We start from the raw sequence: 17651 nt of genomic DNA, 5'->3' as shown, positions 1-17651 counted from the left end.
CTGCAGTTCTCCTTCTCCCTCCTGCACTCTGTGAAAGATCATTATTCACAAACGACACAATAATACATTGCTGAGCGTCTTGCAGTCTCTAACAACTGGATCAAAGATTAACTGAAAAGGGTGAATAGATAAACATTTATCACGAGTTGAGGAAAGCCATTAACATGGGTCACCGATTTGAGCACTTAACTCGGTTGTACTTTCTATCCGGTGCTGGAACAAAAAGATAAACGCGTAAATGTTGATCATTAGGACAAATGGCGTAAAAACCCGAGACTTATTTTGAGAGGATGTGTTTTGGAAACATTATTCTGTCTTGTAGTCACCACCTGGCCTCTGACTCACATTCATCCTCTCAGTGGAACATGATCCAAAATCCAAGTATTGTTCATGGCTGTTCAAACAAACCAGGAGGGGACTCATTAACCAGAAATGAATGACCAACCACATCGTAAATGGGCCTCAGCAGGCAGCAAGTCAGCCTCGTCTAAAATAATCCATTGTTGTTAGCGGATGCACTCGGACGTCAAAACTAGATTTATTAACATTGGATAGCAGTGGTGACGAAGATAAACACACGGTGGCTCAGTTTGTTCTTATTTTCCCTTTCAGTGGTTCATTAAAGCCAAATAGAAGAGACTAGAGCTCCGACAGCTTCAAGTAGAGCAAGCTACATTTAGCACAGGCAAAAAAAAAAGAAAAAAAAGAACAGCTACTATTTGACACAAACACTTGCACATCACCAGAGTGAGATCACCTACAAAGCAGGTCACCTGTGAAGTTATATTATTTGGTCTTACTTTACTTGCAATGGCACAGAGCTCAGTCACTAACACACACAGTGTCTCATTATTACATTCTTACGTTCAATGTGTGATAAAGGAGTTAACAAGGCTGATTAGAAAAATTGTAAACAGGAGAAAGAGAAAAGTACCGGCGCAAAACTCCTCAGACAATTGCAATGCAAATTGATATTATTTTGGTAAACGCAGGGTTAAATTCTGCTGATCTCATCAAACAGGTCAGACCTTTATCAAATAAAACAAAGACGGTTTTCCTGGATGTTTTGTCCATATTGACATGGAAACCTGTGAACGCCGTGGTCACACCCACTCCTTGGGGGTTCGTAACACCTCCAGCATCTCGGCCTCCCGGGTACCTTTGGCGGGCTCATGCATGTACTCCCACCTGAGGATGAAGGAGGGAGTCTGTTACCGAGCAACACAGACTGCTTGCTACCGTCACACGAGAGCGGCACGACCGCTGCTTCAGACCAGTGTCGCGCTTACCTGGCAGTGAGAGGGAGCGACATGAGGATGCTCTCGATTCTGGAGCCAGGCGTGGCCAAGCCAAACTTCACGCCCCTGTCGTACACCAGGTTGAACTCCACATATCTGCAACAAACACAACGTCAACTGTAGACACACAGCCGCAAATGAGTCAAGACACGTCAACATCATATTTTCGGTTCTTTTTACAGTATTTCAAGTACCGTGTGAAAGCACACTTGATTTAAAACCTGCTCGGGATGCTGTTTTCAGGATTAACAAATAAACACACCACGCTAACAATCCAATTCAAATGTATCTACATTTTCAGCTGCAAAGCCACAAAACATGAACACCATCAAAGTTTACCGACGTTCATTGTTGAGGCCGAGCCAGGGCTCATTCATACCACTCGCTCTGATCCAGCCTCTTCTTTGTCCCACTTCACCTCAACCATCCAATCACCGTCTCAGTTCCTGGCAAACTATTGCACTTCTTCCTATTCAGAAACTTCCTCTGTGTCGTTAGTCTCTCACAAGATGATTCCCCACAGATGCAGTGAACTCTGCCAGGATTTGCACCATCATCAGACCACACAGGCTCTGCATGGAGTCTGAGATTACGCTAGAAGTCTTTATAAAAGTAGATCGAGTTTGAAAATCGCAGCTTAAACAGCTGATCAAACGATGCCAGTGAGGTGTGACTTAAAGCACGAGAGATGCTAAAACTACGTTGACGGTCAATCTTTTGCACAGAATCATGTCGTCCTGATTGACTATCTGCATTGTATATCAAAAGTGATGCGCAGCTCGGTATCCTCATTATCAGTCTTGTCCACATGACTTGCCATAATTCAGTTCAATTCAAATCTTATTCATATATAATCATCAAATAACAATAAAAGTCAACTCAGAGCACTTAACGCGTTAAAGTCTTTCCATCAGAACTTTGCAACACGAAAGAAAGAACACAAACAAGTCAACAATTCTCACATGTTGGAAGCTAAAACGAATGATATTGCGCCTGGAAGTAGAAGTAGTTGACGTAAACGAACCAAAGTAGAGTGCAGTGAAATGGCTTGTTTATTTACTGCATGGAAATGTGGAGGCGAGGAGCAGGCTTAGTAAAAACAATGAGCCAGCGTCAGAGCTGGAGAAGGCTGCCTGCTTTGGTTTCACTGCAACTATTAACAAGCTGTAACGCATGTTGGCTCCAATTCCTACCTGCACCCACACATTGAACTTGAACTTAAATGTCAAATGTCACAGACATTCAAAAACCCAAACTGATCCAGTCAGAGCAGTCAAGCGTAAAACGATTAAAAAAAAAAAAAAAAAAAAAAAAAAATTATTAGTATCTCATTTGAAATGAATTCGTAAACATCAGATCTTGTGTCAGTCCGAACATAGATCAGCAGACACTGCTTTAGGTGCAGCGGAAAAGCAGTGCGATATGAGGCTTTAGCCAATTAAATACAAATGAACTACTGACCCTGAACTAATTGGGCTGTAAAATAAAAAAAAAGACCTCCTTATAAAATCTGCTCTCAGCAAAAGCAAATAAAGGATGTGTACATTTTCGCTCATAGCCATCAGTTCATATGCGCGTCTTGTACTCACCTTCCCCGTCGTACTTGCTGCCAGTCCTTTTCCTCATCTGTAAAGGGGTCATTGAGGTGTTTGTATACGATGGGCAGGTAACAGGGCACCACAGTGTGGGCACAGCTCTTGACGAAGCTAAAAGCCTCCTCCTGACTCGGGGAGTCCACGTCGTCAAAGAAGATTCCTCCTATACCGCGAGTCTCTCCTCTGTGGCGGATGTAGAAGTATCTGTCACACCTGGACACCAGAAAAAAAACGGGATTACAAAATGATTCGCTTTCTACGTCGGGCTGCACATTCAATCGCACAAACAGGGAGAGGAACTACCTGCACGGGGTCTATTAGCTACTTCAAACAGAGCTATGGGTGCACAAAAATAAAAAAAACCAAGCATACATTTAAATAAATGATGTAAAGACAATAATCGAAAGTTGATAAAAGTAGAGCTATGTAAAATTGAAACAAGGAATTTAAATGTGAGTTTAGATGTACTCTTACCGCTGCCCATAATATAAAGCGAAAACATAGTTAGCTTAGCTTAGCGTAAAGACTGAAGGCAGAGGAAAGACCTCTGCAGCTGAGCTCAAACTAACCAGCGGCTATCTCTGTGCGTTTATATTTAAATGGACAGAAATAAAAGTGGTATCAATCTTTTCATCCAACTCTCAGCCAGAAGACAAGGACATTTTTCAAAATGTCAGATTATTCCTTAAATTGTTCTTCAAATAAAGTTGACAGGATTTTACTTATTAAAAGCAACATCAGATAAACCGCGCCCATCCTCTCCATGTCCACACCGGTCATTTACTGGCTATCGTCAAGGCTCAACGGTTTCTCTGCATCTGGAGATTTTAGGCAGAGACTTCCTCTTATCAAGCTCCCACAGTGAGGCGACACCCACTGTAATCCACACACACGCTAATGAACAGAAATCAGGCAGACAAATGCGTACGTGCTGAAGTACACACACACACACACACACGCACGCACACACACACACACACACACACACACACACACACACACACACACACACACACACACACACACACACACACACACACACACACACACACACACACACACACACGTATGTGGAGTTTAACAAACACAGGAGTAATAAAAAATGTACCATTTCTTAAAGTCGGGGTAATACTGCGAGTGGTGCTTGTCACAGGCGTCCTTCAGGGTGTTGTGGAAGTGAAAGGCATCTTCTTTATCAACATAAATTGGAGTCAGGTCTGTGCCGCCTCCAAACCACCACTGCTTCGAGCCTGCAACGCGCACGAAGACGAGGGGGAAGGAGACAAGGGTCATCATTCATTCACATACTCAATAGTGTCACTGACACCGAGACACAACTGCTGTCATAAAGGACCGACACTCACCATCTTCCTCCTCAATCTCAAAGTATCTGTAGTTAAAGTGCACAGTGGGAATATGGGGGTTCTTGGGGTGGATGACAGAGCTCACTCCCATGGCACAAAATGGCAGCTTACCTGGAAGAAAACAAGAGAGTGCAATGTAAAAGCTCTAGCATAGACACAGTTGAGGCATGTTTCATTGTCATTCGGAGCCTCTTCCAACAAATGTAAAGTACAAAGGCCAGAACTGTGTTAATAGGTGCAACAGAGAAGTGCCAGGTAAAAGGATTGGTCACCACACGCTAAAATCATGCAAATACCAGACCATTACGACTTACCATCTTTCCCTTTGAGGACTTTTCCTCGGCTCCTCATCTGCTTTGCAGCCTCCTCGGTCAGGTTCCCGAACACCACTGACACATTGACTCCTGCCTTCTCAAACACCTTTCCATCCTGCATCACACAGCTGACTCCTCCGCCACCTGACACAGAATCACAGGGTCAGAAAGGAATGAATGAAAACACAAGATTAATTCAAGCCGTTTTGTTTCTTGTCCGCATCTGTTATTCTCAGCACAAAACCATGCAGCACCAGTGATTGGAGATTTTTTTTTTTTTTTTAACTCTGATAGGTAGGTAGGTAGGTATATACTTTATTAATCCCCGAGGGGAAATTTTTTAAATAATAATTTGCGTAAAATGCAAAATAGGTTCGTTTTGCTGTCATCTAACTTCTGAGGGTACCATGAGGCAAGTCCACCTCACCTTCCTTCCTCTCCCACCGGTCCACCTTGAACGTCCCACCGTCCACCTCCTCCAGGGCTCTGCAAAACTCGGCCTGCGTCTCCATGATCAACACCTCCATCCTCGTACGCATCTCCTCTTTCCTCCCCTGCAGCACATTAATATCAGTCACCGGAAGAGACATGAACTCCCGGCATCTCTCCAGCATACCCCTCTCTCGCTCCTTCTCCTCAACGGCGTGGGAGACTCTCGTTGCCATCTCCGCGCGCTGGAAGTGGTTAGCGTTGGCCAAAAACCCCGCCACCGCTGCCGTGACTGCGGCGGCTCCACTGAGCACCAGGGCTCCCCTCCTGGTTCGCCCGGCTGCCGACCTGCCCGCGGCCCCGTGGGACATCAGCCGCACGCTGGTACCCCTGGAAAACCATCTCGTTCCCGGGAGCAAAGTCACCGGCGGGCCGTGAGCAGTGGAGGATAAACGCAGACCGGGCTCTCCCGAACTGGCAAGCCGCTTCAAACGTGAACTCAAACAGCGTCTCGCTGCAGCCTGAGCCGTTTTGTTTACCGAGCAAAAGACAATGGTGGCCATTTGAAGGAGTAACACCCGCTTCAGTCCAAGTGCGTGGCGGCCGTTCCCGATTAATGCGTACCTAATAACTCCTCAAAACATTATCAGAAGTTGTGCCTACGTGCTATCAGCGGTGCTTCCGGTCAAGAGGGGGGCGGTGCCGAGGAAATAGGGGAAATGTAGTTCTCTCGTTCGCCGTGCTGAGTTCAGAGCGCTGAAAGACTGCAGTAAACTACAAAGACGCAGAGTGCAGCGCGCCTGAACACAAATGTTACATTCAAGGACTTCTCATGTGCTCTGCGTCCGACGGACGTAAGGGAATAAAATGAGGACGAATTCAGGCACCTGTCATTTTCTCGACTGTTTCGACCGTTTCCCGGTCTGTAATTAAAATATGTTGACCTATAACCTGAATTCTTATCGGACCATTATCTTTCAACAAGTCATCTGAGTTTACTGACTGGTCTTTCACGTGCAGTCAACATGTTTTGAATAAGATAGCCACGAAAGGATCCACGGTTGTTGCTAGATTGAATCAACCCATAGTTTTTATTTTGATTTTATTCTTATGTTGTACGCTTTGAGCAATGTCTGGTAAATATTTTCCTGGGGATGGGGGGGCATTAATCTATTTTCTAAAATCTGGAGTCTTTAGGCCCACTTCAAATAATGACTTTACTTAATAATAAACCTGAATATTTGTTATTGCTTGCAGTTAAAGTGGGTTGACCGCTATATGTCTGGAGAACAAGTTACTGTCATTATTGTAACTCTAGCATAATTTTGAATGTCTTAACTGCTATTTATATCCTAAATACACAAGAGCGGTTTTTTTTTAATTTATTAATTTTTTTTAATAGTAATCTTTTAAACATTCCTCGAAGACTGCAGTAAACCTTTTCACTGAATACCACGGGGTTGTTCCCCCATTGTTTACACTGTGTACATGGAGATTTTATTTAAGTAGTGAATGAGTTTTGACGGGGTGTTAACTGCGTACGCATGCGCAAGTAGTAAAGCGTGTTGTTGGTCTCCATGACGACATGTCTATTAAACCTTTTAGTGCGGTAGAAGGACTCGAAGCAGATTATGTGCGCAGGTGTCGCTCCGCTCACCGTCGGGCGCAATGTGGGCCACTTAGACGGAGTGATAGTCAGAGGACAACCGGGCTGGATATGTTCTTTCACGGTTTATAACTAAACGGGCAAACTACGGGAGAACCTTCAGCTGGTGAGTTTAATAACAACTATGGCGCTTTATCAATTTGTTTAGTTTTGCCGCTATTTGTCCCCATTAGTCAAGAAACCTGATTAACGTGATCCCTGTGGGCGCAGACTCTGCTCTGCAGCTCGCTCTCTGTCCTGCTTGGTTATATAAACCGCAGGGGCCATGCAAATAAATAGGATTACAGTCTATCTGTGTTACAGCCTGTCTTGAAGCAGATCAAAGGTGTTCCGAGTTACAGCAGATATACTGATATAAAAGCTACAGTAAATACAACAAGCAGGTCAGTAGGAGAGCCACAGGCTTATTTGGGATAAAGAAAAACAAGAATAATAGTTTTCTGCTCATCATGCAGTACTAATTTCTGTCCAGTAGATGACGACAAAACGCAGACACATGTCCTGTATAACAACCAATACATGCAAGTACTTTTAAGGGAAGGGTGGCCTGGATGGTAGAGATGGGATGGATTTATTTTGGATTTTATTGATGCCACTGTAAAATAAAATTTAAAAAAAATAAATAATAATAAATGTATAATTTATAATATTCAGCTTGTGATTTGGTGTACACCAAATTGTCTTGTCATTTTGCTTATCCAAATAGATGGACCATGATGGATATTATGATCTTTCTGTAGTAAGATGTACTGTATTTTCATGTCTGTCACCATCCTGATTTGTCCCGGTCATTGAATATTTAGCAGCATTTTCACTCATCCAAGAGCCATTATTGACTGCCTTAATTGGCAAAAACCTCGCGGAAAATAAATCTAAATAATAAATAAGTTTTGGCAAAGTGTTACTTTTTTCATTGTAATTATATTTTGGCATTAATTTAAAAAAATTATGAAATTGATAATAGATATAGTCTACATTTGTCTAACATCCCCAGCTTTATTCATTATGTCGTTAAACAGTCCTGATGTGAGATTGATTCAAGAGAAAATGTCATGGGATCACCAAAATGTTAGAATTCAACGTCTGAGATCATGAATATATTTGAGATACCATCTCATGGACCAAATGTGGGTCAAGAAGTAATTCTGGCGTAATGGCGCCACTAAATCCCAAATCATTAGGAGTTGTTTTATCAGTGAATGAATTGGCCCAGAAAACTCTGGCCGGAAGATGCGGCAGCATTTTGGTCAGGACTCGCGTGGAAAAACTAAATAATACCTACATTTTGTCTTCTTGGCCCTTCTCCAAGTGTTAGACAATGAGTGTGGGCGTTTGCACAAAGTCTCAGGAGGAGTATGAAGACGACTTTGAGAAGGATTTGGACTGGCTGATCAGTGAGGAAGGGCGAAGTGAGGACCAGGTAAGTCTGGCATGGTACAAGACGAGTGGACAGGTTGATTGCACCTCGTCTTTCTACTTTTACTTTTTGTTTATCACCCAGCTAGCAGCCTGGGCGCTGCACGTGTCTCTGAGCCTGCTCTGTGAAAGTGTGACAGTGAATAGTGTTGAGTTACCCGAGCTGGCACATCTCACTGTTTACATGTGAAACCTATGCTGTTGACATACAGCGGCGTACTTTTACTGTGCCACTAACGGATGCAATATTGATGAACAAAGTTAAACATATCTGTTATCACACCAGCACGTTTATCACCCGCTAAGTATTGACGGTGCTGTTTCATTAACATTCGAATCTGATTAATGGACGCAGAGTGTGTCTGCCTTATCCGCCCCGCAGGGTCCGGACTACAAGGACATAGAGGCCGAAATCGACAAAGAACTGGAGGAGGATGAGAAACAACAAGGAGGGAAAAGAAAGGGGAAGAGAGGAAACAAAACAGAGCAGTTGGAAGAAGATGAAGAGAGGTGGCCATCTCCTATGGAGCCGCTGGAGTTTGACTCGGACAGAGACAGCCCCAGTAAATCATCACCTGTCGTGCCACCTCCTCCAGGGACGGATGACCAGACAGACGAGGAGAAGAAGTACATTCTGGAGAAAATCCAGCAGGCTAACCTTGAGCTGCAAGACCAGGAGGCTCCAAACATGACGAGACACAGGCGGCTGCATTTTAAAGAGACGCTGGTGGACCTAGTGGTGCCTCCACTGCAGTTTGAGAGAAATGCCAATAGTGGTGATGCAGAAGGAGGGAAAAGCAGCAAAGATAGAGCCAAGGACGCAGAGGCAGATACTGAAGTGTCAGGGAAGCTGTCTGAGCTAAAACTTTCCCCTCGTGATGTAAGCAGGGGATATGGAGGCTCGGGAAGGGCTGAGGAGAGCGGTGAGGGAGGGCATGGGATAAAGGAGGGCAGAGTCCTCGTAGAAAAGGATGGCAAATTTGACCTTATTAGCCTGAAAGAGGTGGAGAGTCAACACCTTCTCCCTCCGATAGCAAAAACCTTCAATGACTTTTCACTCTCTTCCCCATGTGTCCCGGAGCAGTACGTGGACCCTGTTAAGACCCACAGATCCTCCTCCTCTTCTCGCCTTCGGGCTGGCTCTTCCTCTTTACACCAGAGCATCGATTACCTTCGGGCCCCGAGACCTCCAGCGCAGCCCAGGAGCAGGCCCAGCTCAGCCAGCCACAGCCAGAGAGGCAGCCAGAGGAAAAGCAACAAGCGGCGGGTGCAGTCCGCCACCGGGTCGCCCTGCCAGGCCACATACACCCTCTCCCCCCAGCAGAAAGAGCTGCTGCAGAAGATCCAGGAGAGGAAGGAGAAGCTGGCAAGAGAGGTAAGGGAGGCACATAATAAGTGAGATGATTATTGACAGCTAAAAAGCTGTTCTTTTTAAGGCGGGGTCTACCCCTTGGTGACAACTTCTTACTCAATGCCTCCCCTTCTCTTTGTGTTTGCCGGCCAGGCAGAGGAGAGGAAGCATGAGGAAGAAGAGCTGAAGAGGCAGGAGAACGAGCTGGCGTTCAAAGCCTGGTTGATGAGGAAGAGAGAGCAGTTTCAGGAGGAGAGAAGGATCCACCGAGCCCAGGAGATAGAGAGGATGAGTTCTAAAGTACGGCCACAAGGGGGCACACCTACCTGCTAAAACACAAATTTACAGTTTACGTGAAAGAAATAAAGCTCTACACAGTGAATATGACAATGTTTTGGAAAAAACTCACGATTGTTTGTGAATTCCTCTCACAGAAAGACTCCAGTGACCCGGAGGATACCTTCAGGCTGTGGCTTCAGAGGAAGCAGGAGCAGCAGCAGAAAGAGAAGCAGCTCGTGGAGCTGAAGAAACTCGAGGAGGACAGTTGTTACCTCCTACACAGCCGCAAGGAGTGTGAACGTGCCTTCAAACTGTGAGTTCAGCGTAAATTATTTTCATTTAAATCCTGCTGTCTTAAAACCTGACTGTTTGATGATGTCAGGGTTTCACATCTTACATTACATAGCAGCTGCAGTGTAGATAAAGGTTTCCACACAAGCAAGAAACAGTAGTCATTTTTTTCCATTCATCCCAAACTGTATTTTTTTTTTTTTTTAAATGTGCGTATATAGTCTGTGTGTGTATTTATTCATTGCTCTTATTTCTTTCTAAAATAATTATTTTGTATCTGTCTCATTTCTTATATCTTATACATATTTGTAAATTTGTTCATATTGTGTGCACCTTTTGTTTTTCTATGCTGCTGTGACGACCGAATTTCCCCACTGTGGGATTAATAAAGTTCAAATCTAAATCTAATCTAAATCTAGAGTAGAGATAAGTAAACCTTACCCCTTTTGTTTTTCTGGTTTGAGTTCATCTGGGTTTTTCAAGGTGAAAGTTTTGTGACAGATTCAAATCCCAGTAAGTATAGAGGGAGTCAGTGTTGAAATTACTGATGTTTTGGGGGTTTAATGGAAAAACCCGAAAACACTTAAATCTCACAGAGAGCATTTTTGAATAGCTGGCAATAAGCGACAACTACATCAACCTCTCCCAGCTGACATTGATTTCCCCCCTGATGTTCACCGTCCTCTTCCCGTCCTCAGGTGGCTGAAGCGGAAGCGGTTGGAGAAGCAAGCAGAGCAGCAGGCATCTCGAGAGCACTCCCGCAGGTTGGTGCTGGAGGAGCGGCGCGCCCGACGCACGAGGGACCTGCTGTGTACCGTCAATGAAACCAAGACATTCAGGTTCACCGAACAGCTGGCCTACCGATTCTGAACCACACAACCTACCCTCAGACACAACATCACCTCACAAGAACCAAAAATAGATGAGAATTGATTGTTATGACGGGAAGACTCCTACAGTAATTTAACCACGGACTGAACAACACAAGAGTCAGCGTGCAACATAAAGTAGTGTTTATTCTGGGCTTTCTTTTACTATTCCTTTTGTGTTTCAGAATTTTTCTGAAGTACACCACCATGACCTCTACTCAGACCTGAGTAAATAATGAAGTAACATTAACTGCAGGTGTGATCAAATGTATTGAGTGAATGTATTTTTTTACTGAGTTTTATGTAGTGGCAGATGCACTTTACTTTAAATGGAACTCAGACTGCAGTGATGTGCAGAGAGAGCTAAACCATTTCGTACGGTATGCCTTTTATCACAGCGTGTTTGCTACATAAATATAATACGTTGTACAAGGATACATACAAAGGCTATAAAGTTACTTGAACAGATGTAACAGTAGAGTGATGAAATATATCCCTGTTTCTTCATATTAAAAGCAATCTTTGTTCTGATGTTTCACACTGCACTATATGACATGAATAAATAAAACAAAAACACACAATTATATATAGACATGGAATATTATATTTTTAATTCATAGGCATGTACACATACATTTTTGTGTGCTACAGCATTTCACAATTAAATATCAGTGAACAAAAGTGGCCAACCTCCTAAAACATCAGGATTACATTTCTGGTTAGCTTCTTGAATCTGTGTAGAAAAACAAAGTTCCTCTGTTCTGTTTGTTTTCATTGGATTTACAGTGCACGACTCGACCTGTCACCTGTATCATCAACACAAATATAAAGAAATACAAGACCGTACAAATACGTATTCCTTGAAACAGGAATGATTGGCATCTTTTATGAAAAAAAGTTTCTTATTAAATGCAGACAGCAGCTGTCTATTATTTAAAAAACAACAACACATAAATAAAAGTAAAACATAACCACACACTCACCATGTCCGCATGTCAGCAAACATGTAAACCAGTATTCTGCTCAGTGTGCCCAGAATGGAGGGAAGTGAGCTTTTAGAACAAGTGGACTCAAGAGGGACTGAAGACTTTTTCAGTTTCAGACTGGACATGGGGAAAGACAGAGTGCATGACCATAAAATATTCAGCATATAACATGATCTCAGACGTAAATTCATTAAATGAGTGATATTTCAGACTTAAGACACCCACATTATAAACACAGTGCACTGCCTACTCTGAAAATAATTATTACTGGCACAGAAATATCATATTTTTTTTGTGATAGTGTATTTATCTGAAACTACTGACGACTGAAAATAAGGTGAACAATGTGTTTTTGCATTAAAACCATTGAATATGTTGCCCAGAAGAAGAACAACGCACAACTCAAAGCAGTGAAATGTTAACTTCACAGTTCAGTGAGATTACAGGTATGAGCAGTCTATATGAAACATGAAACAGTTTTAGGAAATCATGACATAAAACAAAAGTAAGTGAACTGGACCTTTTTTTTTTAACTGGAAGCTATGACTGGATCAAAAGAAAAGGAAACAAAGGTAAACTCAAGTTTTGATGAGACATGAAAAAAAACACATAACTGACAACACAAAAAATGACAATCTCAATAACCTTGCACTTCAAACAGTACAAAAATAGAATTGTTCTGATCCAAAGCTCATTTAATAAATAGTTAAAACATAAAGAAAGCTTTCACTAAAGAGGATGGGGGACGTTTTTTCTCCTTCTACAGTTCATCTTTGGGGTTGATGTTGAGGCCCTGACCCCACACGGACTGTGTGTCCAGTGCTAGGATCACTTCGTCCGCCTGTAGTCTCTCCTGGAGAAGAAAATAAAGAATACAAAAAATGACAGAGAGAAATAAGACTGAGGTGAATCAGACCGGTGAAGGAAATGTTAGGAGAATAAACAGCTATATTCAAGTTAAAATAAATACTTACTTTATAAAAATACTGTATTTCTTTCCATCACTACATTTATTCCACGAGTATAGTTACTGGCTGCTTTTCAAATAATCATCCAGCATTGTTGTAGATTAAACATCTCACTAGATTCAGTTATTTAAATTAGCAGCACCTTGACTATATTAACATGCTGCTCACATGTACTCTACTGAGGACAATTACATACAGCCAGTCTAAACCTGTCAGTGATGACACATAATGATGCTGCATTCAAGTGTCTGAAAACTCAATGTACTACTGAAAAAATAATATCTCCAGTAATGTCTGTTATCAGCGCAGAGGCATAAAAATGAATCACTATATAAACAATGCTGCCTTGATTGACTTGGAAAATTTAAGTAAAACCACGTCATGATGACATGCAATTCTTTTTGAAGCAACGAAAACATTAAGAGCTGATTTTATTTTTTTTAAACAGAAAAAGAAAAATCTTCAATATAAACCAACTTTGAGTAAATTATTAAGATTTAAAACTTGTATTTGACACCAAAATCAAAGTCAGAATTTGGATGAACCCAGAAGCGGTTTACCAGTTCTCTGAAGAGCGGATCGAGGGTGAACCACAGAGCCACAGCACATCTCTGCCCACTGGTGACGGCTTTCACGCCGTGTGGATTCTCCCCTCCTGATGAGAAACCCACCATCCTGCCACACATGGGTTTCACTGATGCCTGAAGAGGATGGCAAAAAGATGGAGCAGGGACTGAGTTTAAAATATCTGTTTCTATTCAAGACAAACACTTCACCATTCTCTTTAAATCCAGTTTCAATGTTAAGATAAAAAAAAAAGCCAAGTTTGTTAGTCCCCAGTTGATTTATGAGTGAGCACAAAATCTGATCACAATTTTTTTTTTCTTTGATACCTGCTGTGTTTATATTGTGTTTTTTCATCTCATGAAGTGCAGTGTGACAATAACAAACTGGACGAGTTTAACCTGTGATGACTCCTCATTTAAGATGTTACCTTAACCTCACATAGCATATTTTTTGTTTAAGCACAACAAATCAGAGGGGGTTTGACTATTTAAGCCTGCAGAGTGTAAAATTCAATGTTTAAGATTGACAAAATTCCTGAAGAATAGTTTTTATTTTATTTTTTTTAGATAAGTTTGGTAATAAAATGCACATTTTGGGTTGGTAATGAAAAATACATTGCCCTATAGCATGTTAAAAAACAACACGCAATAATATTAAACTCGGCTTCCTCCAGACTGACCCATGCTTACTGCTTTCCTACACAGTAAACCTTTCATTTTGAGGTTATTCTCATATCTCAGGAAAAGCATCTCACCGTGACTGTTTTAGCATCCATTTCTGTGAATATGAACTCTCCTCCTTCAAAATCTCCATTTAAATACAACAGTGCACTGAAAAAAGAAGTAAATGAGAAAAGCAATGATCAATGCAAGGACATTGATACGTATTCCACAACAAGAAATAAATACTATCTGTAAAGCAGATTTACTACAGCAATGTGTTTTTTTTTTTATAAAAGAAGACTCATACCTGTAATCTCTATATGTGTATGCTGGTGGTTCCTTCCAGCACTCATTGGCGTCAGGGTCCAGCAGACAGTTGTCAGCGTGGATGGGATGACTCAGGTCATTCCTGTGATCTTGCTGGCCTAAGAACAAATAACGAGCACCAAAAGCATTAATACATATCATATGAAAGATTGTATGCATTTTTTTACAGCACATTTCCATGTTTTTGCCATGTTTTCATGCCTTTACACTATCCTACAATATGGTAAGTTAAGGTAAGGAGCATTTGTTAAGTCTATTGTTGGACTGCTATGGCTTTCCTTTTTGGATAACTGTCTAGTCTAGTAGTGTAAGGTAGGGGTTTTTAACCTTATTCTGCTGCTGGACTCATTGACTAGAAGTATCAATTAAAGACACAATACCAAAATGACTGTATCTATGTTTTGGCGTCACGTGACATGGGTTTCTGTGTATGAGTGACCTGTGATGGCTGTCCGGCACACCAGGTGTGTGTAGGAGAAGTGCAGAGTGGAGTTTAGCATGAAATACGACTCGACGATTTGTCTTGCTCGCTCGCTAGTATCGTAGAACAGGCGAGCGCTCCTCATTGGCACTCGGCCCTCGTAACCATACTGCAGGGAGGAGAAAAGAGAGATTATGAAAGGCAGTCAAACAAGAAATCCAAAAAGATGGTGCACGGGTGAAAAGAAAACAAATATCGTCTATGATGTATTCTTTATGATAAAGCCACTGAGGCGATAATCCTGATCAGTTTGTATGAATTTCAATTTCTCCGTTTTAGATCAAAGATCTAATTTTCTTTAAAAGAAGCTTGTTGTAACTTTAAAAATAATTTGAGAGATGAAATCATGCAGTGTAACTACGGGACTTGTTTAAGTTGACTTGTTTTTGTACCTGCAGGGTTTTGAGAACAGTGGCTCCTTCAAACTTCTCATTGGGAGTGTGTGGAGACATCCTCCCTCTGTAACCGTCTCCTGCTATGGTGACAGCCTGGAAGAAGAGAATACAGCCATAAATAAGTTCCCACGCTGAATACGCTAAAAGCAGAGATTCATTGTTTTCCATGACAGTTCCAGTCTTTATTTTACAAACACTTTGTAATGTCCTTACGTGTGCTAGGTGTCTGAGCTCTGTGCACTCCTCCTCAGATATAACATGATCCAGGAGCACCCGCTGGGTCCCGTTCAAGGCTGCAGAGTTCTGCACCAGCCTCACACTGTCATATACCAAAGGGCCACCTACACAGATCACAGCACAGTGTTTAAAGCATTCGACATGTTGTCTTCTTTGCAGTTTAACTCCCATTCTGGTTCACCTCCCGCAACAAACTCAAAGCAAAAGTTTACCTTCTTTGAGCTGCTGTAGAGCAGCAACAGTGACATTTTTCTTCTCTGAGATGGGAACATACTCCATCCAGCCGTCTGTACCAGAAGGAATCCTGAGAGATGAGAGAACAGTGAGTACAACTTGTCATAAGGTGCAAAAATATTATTTTAAACTGTAATAACTGATTATTTTGGCCACTTGTGGGGCAGCAGAAACACGCTGTGAACACAAATATATTAGCAATAATTTATTTATTATCATAAATCCTGTGCTGAACTTGTTAGAAAACTGTTTTTCAGATCTTGTACACACAGAGAAACATTATCATATGTGAAGTCATATTTGTGTGCACCTCATGAATACAAATACTGGCATTCTTGTTAGCTCTGCTTAAGTCTCCACCCAGTCCTTAGAAAATAAAAATATCTGTCTAAAAGCTCCTCTATGTTCACCAGCTAAAACTTTTTTTTTGCTGTTTTGTGCTGAGGAGGGTGTATACAGCAGGATCTTATGAACAGCTGCCTGGTGCAGCCAATAATGACACCACGAGAGCGGTGAGTGTGAACCAGAAAGTAAAGTCAGAAAACCAGTGCAGTTAGTTCAAATAAGACATTCATCTGGAAACTGCAAATTCTCTGAGTTCTTCTCACATTATTTATGATCCACTGTATTTTAAAACTACTGGTTATAGCTGTTTTTACATTTTAACATCAGCAGTTTTTGCTACTACAGGACACCTTTGACCTGTATTGAAGAGTACACATTATGTTACACTTTTGTCACCATTTTACCTGTTTGAGTTATCTCTTCCACCTGTGCTGCTCCAGTAATTCTGCAAGAAAGACAAAGAGATCACAGTAATCAGTGCATTTGATACTTTTAGAAACGTTGCTGACAAGAATTAAGTGAGAATCCACCACAGACTGTCCTCTCACATTTTTTGCAAAATATGTGATGTCAGCGAATTGTGAAATATGGCATGTCTTAGTGTGACCAGCAGGTGGTGGTGTTGTCTGGGCAGACAGAGGTGCACTGGGGGGCTGTGTGCCAGACACCTGTTACCCTGCTTTGAGTCAGCAGCAGCAGGGGCACAGAAAGGCTGTTACACACCCAGCAGGAGATCTGCTGTGCATCAGAGACATGTGGACTGACTCAGGAATAACTGTCCATTAAATAAAAAAATCTCCTCTCATTTCCAGACAAAAGATGAGAATTAAAAGGACGTAGCTTTCATTTGTTAACTCACCCCTTCAGTGAATTCCACACCCATAGTTTTACTGCCAATCAGAAGGAGCTCCAGCTCTTGTTTGTGCCTCCTTAGGTACCATGCCGCTTCCTGTGGGGACACACACACACACACACACACACACACACACACACACACACACACACACACACACACACACACAGTTTCCTATGTTATTGGTATGTTGGTAAAAGCAAAATATAAGAATAATACAATAACATGTCTAACTGCAGCACAAAGAAATGTCCCATATTCATACCATTGTATCATCTATGAGACTTGTCTTTTAAATCTGTTTCCAGAGCTTTTTTGAGATGAGTGCAAATAATGTCCTCCCATATTCAAAATGTCATCAGGGACAAAAATATCAATCTTAAATAATCAGAGCTCATCACCATAACTTTTCCAGGTTATTCCTCTCCTGCACTTTCTCACAGCCCAAATAAAGGAAACCAGAATTAGTTTCATCTTTCATCTGGCAGGACAAATAAGAGTGATAGCTTTCTCTCTTTTAGTCTTCTGAGAGGGACACCCTAATTACCACTTCCTCCTTCAGAGTAAAAACCTAAATGGAAGCCATTTCTCGAGCCTAAAATAACTCACTGGGTACTGCTTTTTGCTTCGCATGAAGGTGAATTTTGACAGAGCTGTGGTATCATTGTGATTCATGTATTAATGCACAAATATAATTGATAAAGATCCCTTATTTTAGATAGTA

General features: G+C 41.9%; 3 protein-coding genes across 3 annotated transcripts in view; 1 reads left to right on the top strand and 2 right to left on the bottom strand.

The window, feature by feature from the left end:
- Positions 1 to 514: 514 nt before the first annotated feature.
- cpox (coproporphyrinogen oxidase) lies at positions 515 to 5695 on the bottom strand. Its single transcript, XM_069150031.1, has 7 exons — positions 4999 to 5695; positions 4572 to 4715; positions 4258 to 4368; positions 4002 to 4143; positions 2888 to 3106; positions 1290 to 1394; positions 515 to 1188 (listed from the first exon to the last, which is right to left on the bottom strand). Exons 1-7 carry the CDS (start codon positions 5561 to 5563, stop codon positions 1104 to 1106), a joined length of 1371 nt encoding a protein of 456 aa, XP_069006132.1. The 5' UTR covers positions 5564 to 5695; the 3' UTR covers positions 515 to 1103.
- Positions 5696 to 6567: 872 nt separating this feature from the next.
- Positions 6568 to 11362, top strand: ccdc181 (coiled-coil domain containing 181). Its single transcript, XM_069150029.1, has 6 exons — positions 6568 to 6772; positions 7976 to 8086; positions 8465 to 9457; positions 9587 to 9733; positions 9868 to 10025; positions 10702 to 11362. Exons 2-6 carry the CDS (start codon positions 7985 to 7987, stop codon positions 10871 to 10873), a joined length of 1572 nt encoding a protein of 523 aa, XP_069006130.1. The 5' UTR covers positions 6568 to 6772; positions 7976 to 7984; the 3' UTR covers positions 10874 to 11362.
- A 106-nt stretch (positions 11363 to 11468) lies between these two features.
- Positions 11469 to 17651, bottom strand: part of p3h2 (prolyl 3-hydroxylase 2) — a 56790-nt gene continuing 50607 nt past the window's right edge. The window contains exons 6-15 of the mRNA XM_069150028.1: positions 16934 to 17023; positions 16479 to 16519; positions 15708 to 15799; positions 15472 to 15599; positions 15256 to 15351; positions 14822 to 14972; positions 14363 to 14480; positions 14148 to 14223; positions 13387 to 13527; positions 11469 to 12711 (exon numbers count right to left, since the gene is read on the bottom strand). Coding sequence (XP_069006129.1) covers positions 12619 to 12711; positions 13387 to 13527; positions 14148 to 14223; positions 14363 to 14480; positions 14822 to 14972; positions 15256 to 15351; positions 15472 to 15599; positions 15708 to 15799; positions 16479 to 16519; positions 16934 to 17023 — 1026 coding nt within the window. The 3' untranslated portion in view covers positions 11469 to 12618. The remainder of the gene's footprint in view (positions 12712 to 13386; positions 13528 to 14147; positions 14224 to 14362; positions 14481 to 14821; positions 14973 to 15255; positions 15352 to 15471; positions 15600 to 15707; positions 15800 to 16478; positions 16520 to 16933; positions 17024 to 17651) is intronic.

Source organism: Embiotoca jacksoni, unplaced genomic scaffold (assembly GCF_022577435.1).
Source record: "Embiotoca jacksoni isolate LCO1_2020_lvr unplaced genomic scaffold, fEmbJac1.0.p SCAF_16, whole genome shotgun sequence".
Classification (NCBI taxonomy): Eukaryota; Metazoa; Chordata; class Actinopteri; family Embiotocidae; genus Embiotoca; species Embiotoca jacksoni.
This window is presented reverse-complemented; position numbering and strand designations above follow the sequence as displayed.

What these genes read in the sequence shown, in the direction of transcription:
- ccdc181 (XM_069150029.1), top strand. Translation starts at nt 7,985, where the DNA reads ATGAGTGTGGGCGTTTGCACAAAGTCTCAGGAGGAGTATGAAGACGAC. An exon ending in AGGAGAAGCTGGCAAGAGAG is followed by an intron (nt 9,458 to 9,586) that starts GTAAGGGAGGCA and finishes TTTGCCGGCCAG; the next exon opens with GCAGAGGAGAGGAAGCATGA. An exon ending in TGTGAACGTGCCTTCAAACT is followed by an intron (nt 10,026 to 10,701) that starts GTGAGTTCAGCG and finishes TCCCGTCCTCAG; the next exon opens with GTGGCTGAAGCGGAAGCGGT.
- cpox (XM_069150031.1), bottom strand. Translation starts at nt 5,563, where the DNA reads ATGGCCACCATTGTCTTTTGCTCGGTAAACAAAACGGCTCAGGCTGCA. An exon ending in CCGGTGGGAGAGGAAGGAAG is followed by an intron (nt 4,716 to 4,998) that starts GTGAGGTGGACT and finishes ATTCTGTGTCAG; the next exon opens with GTGGCGGAGGAGTCAGCTGT. An exon ending in TCGCTCCCTCTCACTGCCAG is followed by an intron (nt 1,189 to 1,289) that starts GTAAGCGCGACA and finishes CTTCATCCTCAG; the next exon opens with GTGGGAGTACATGCATGAGC.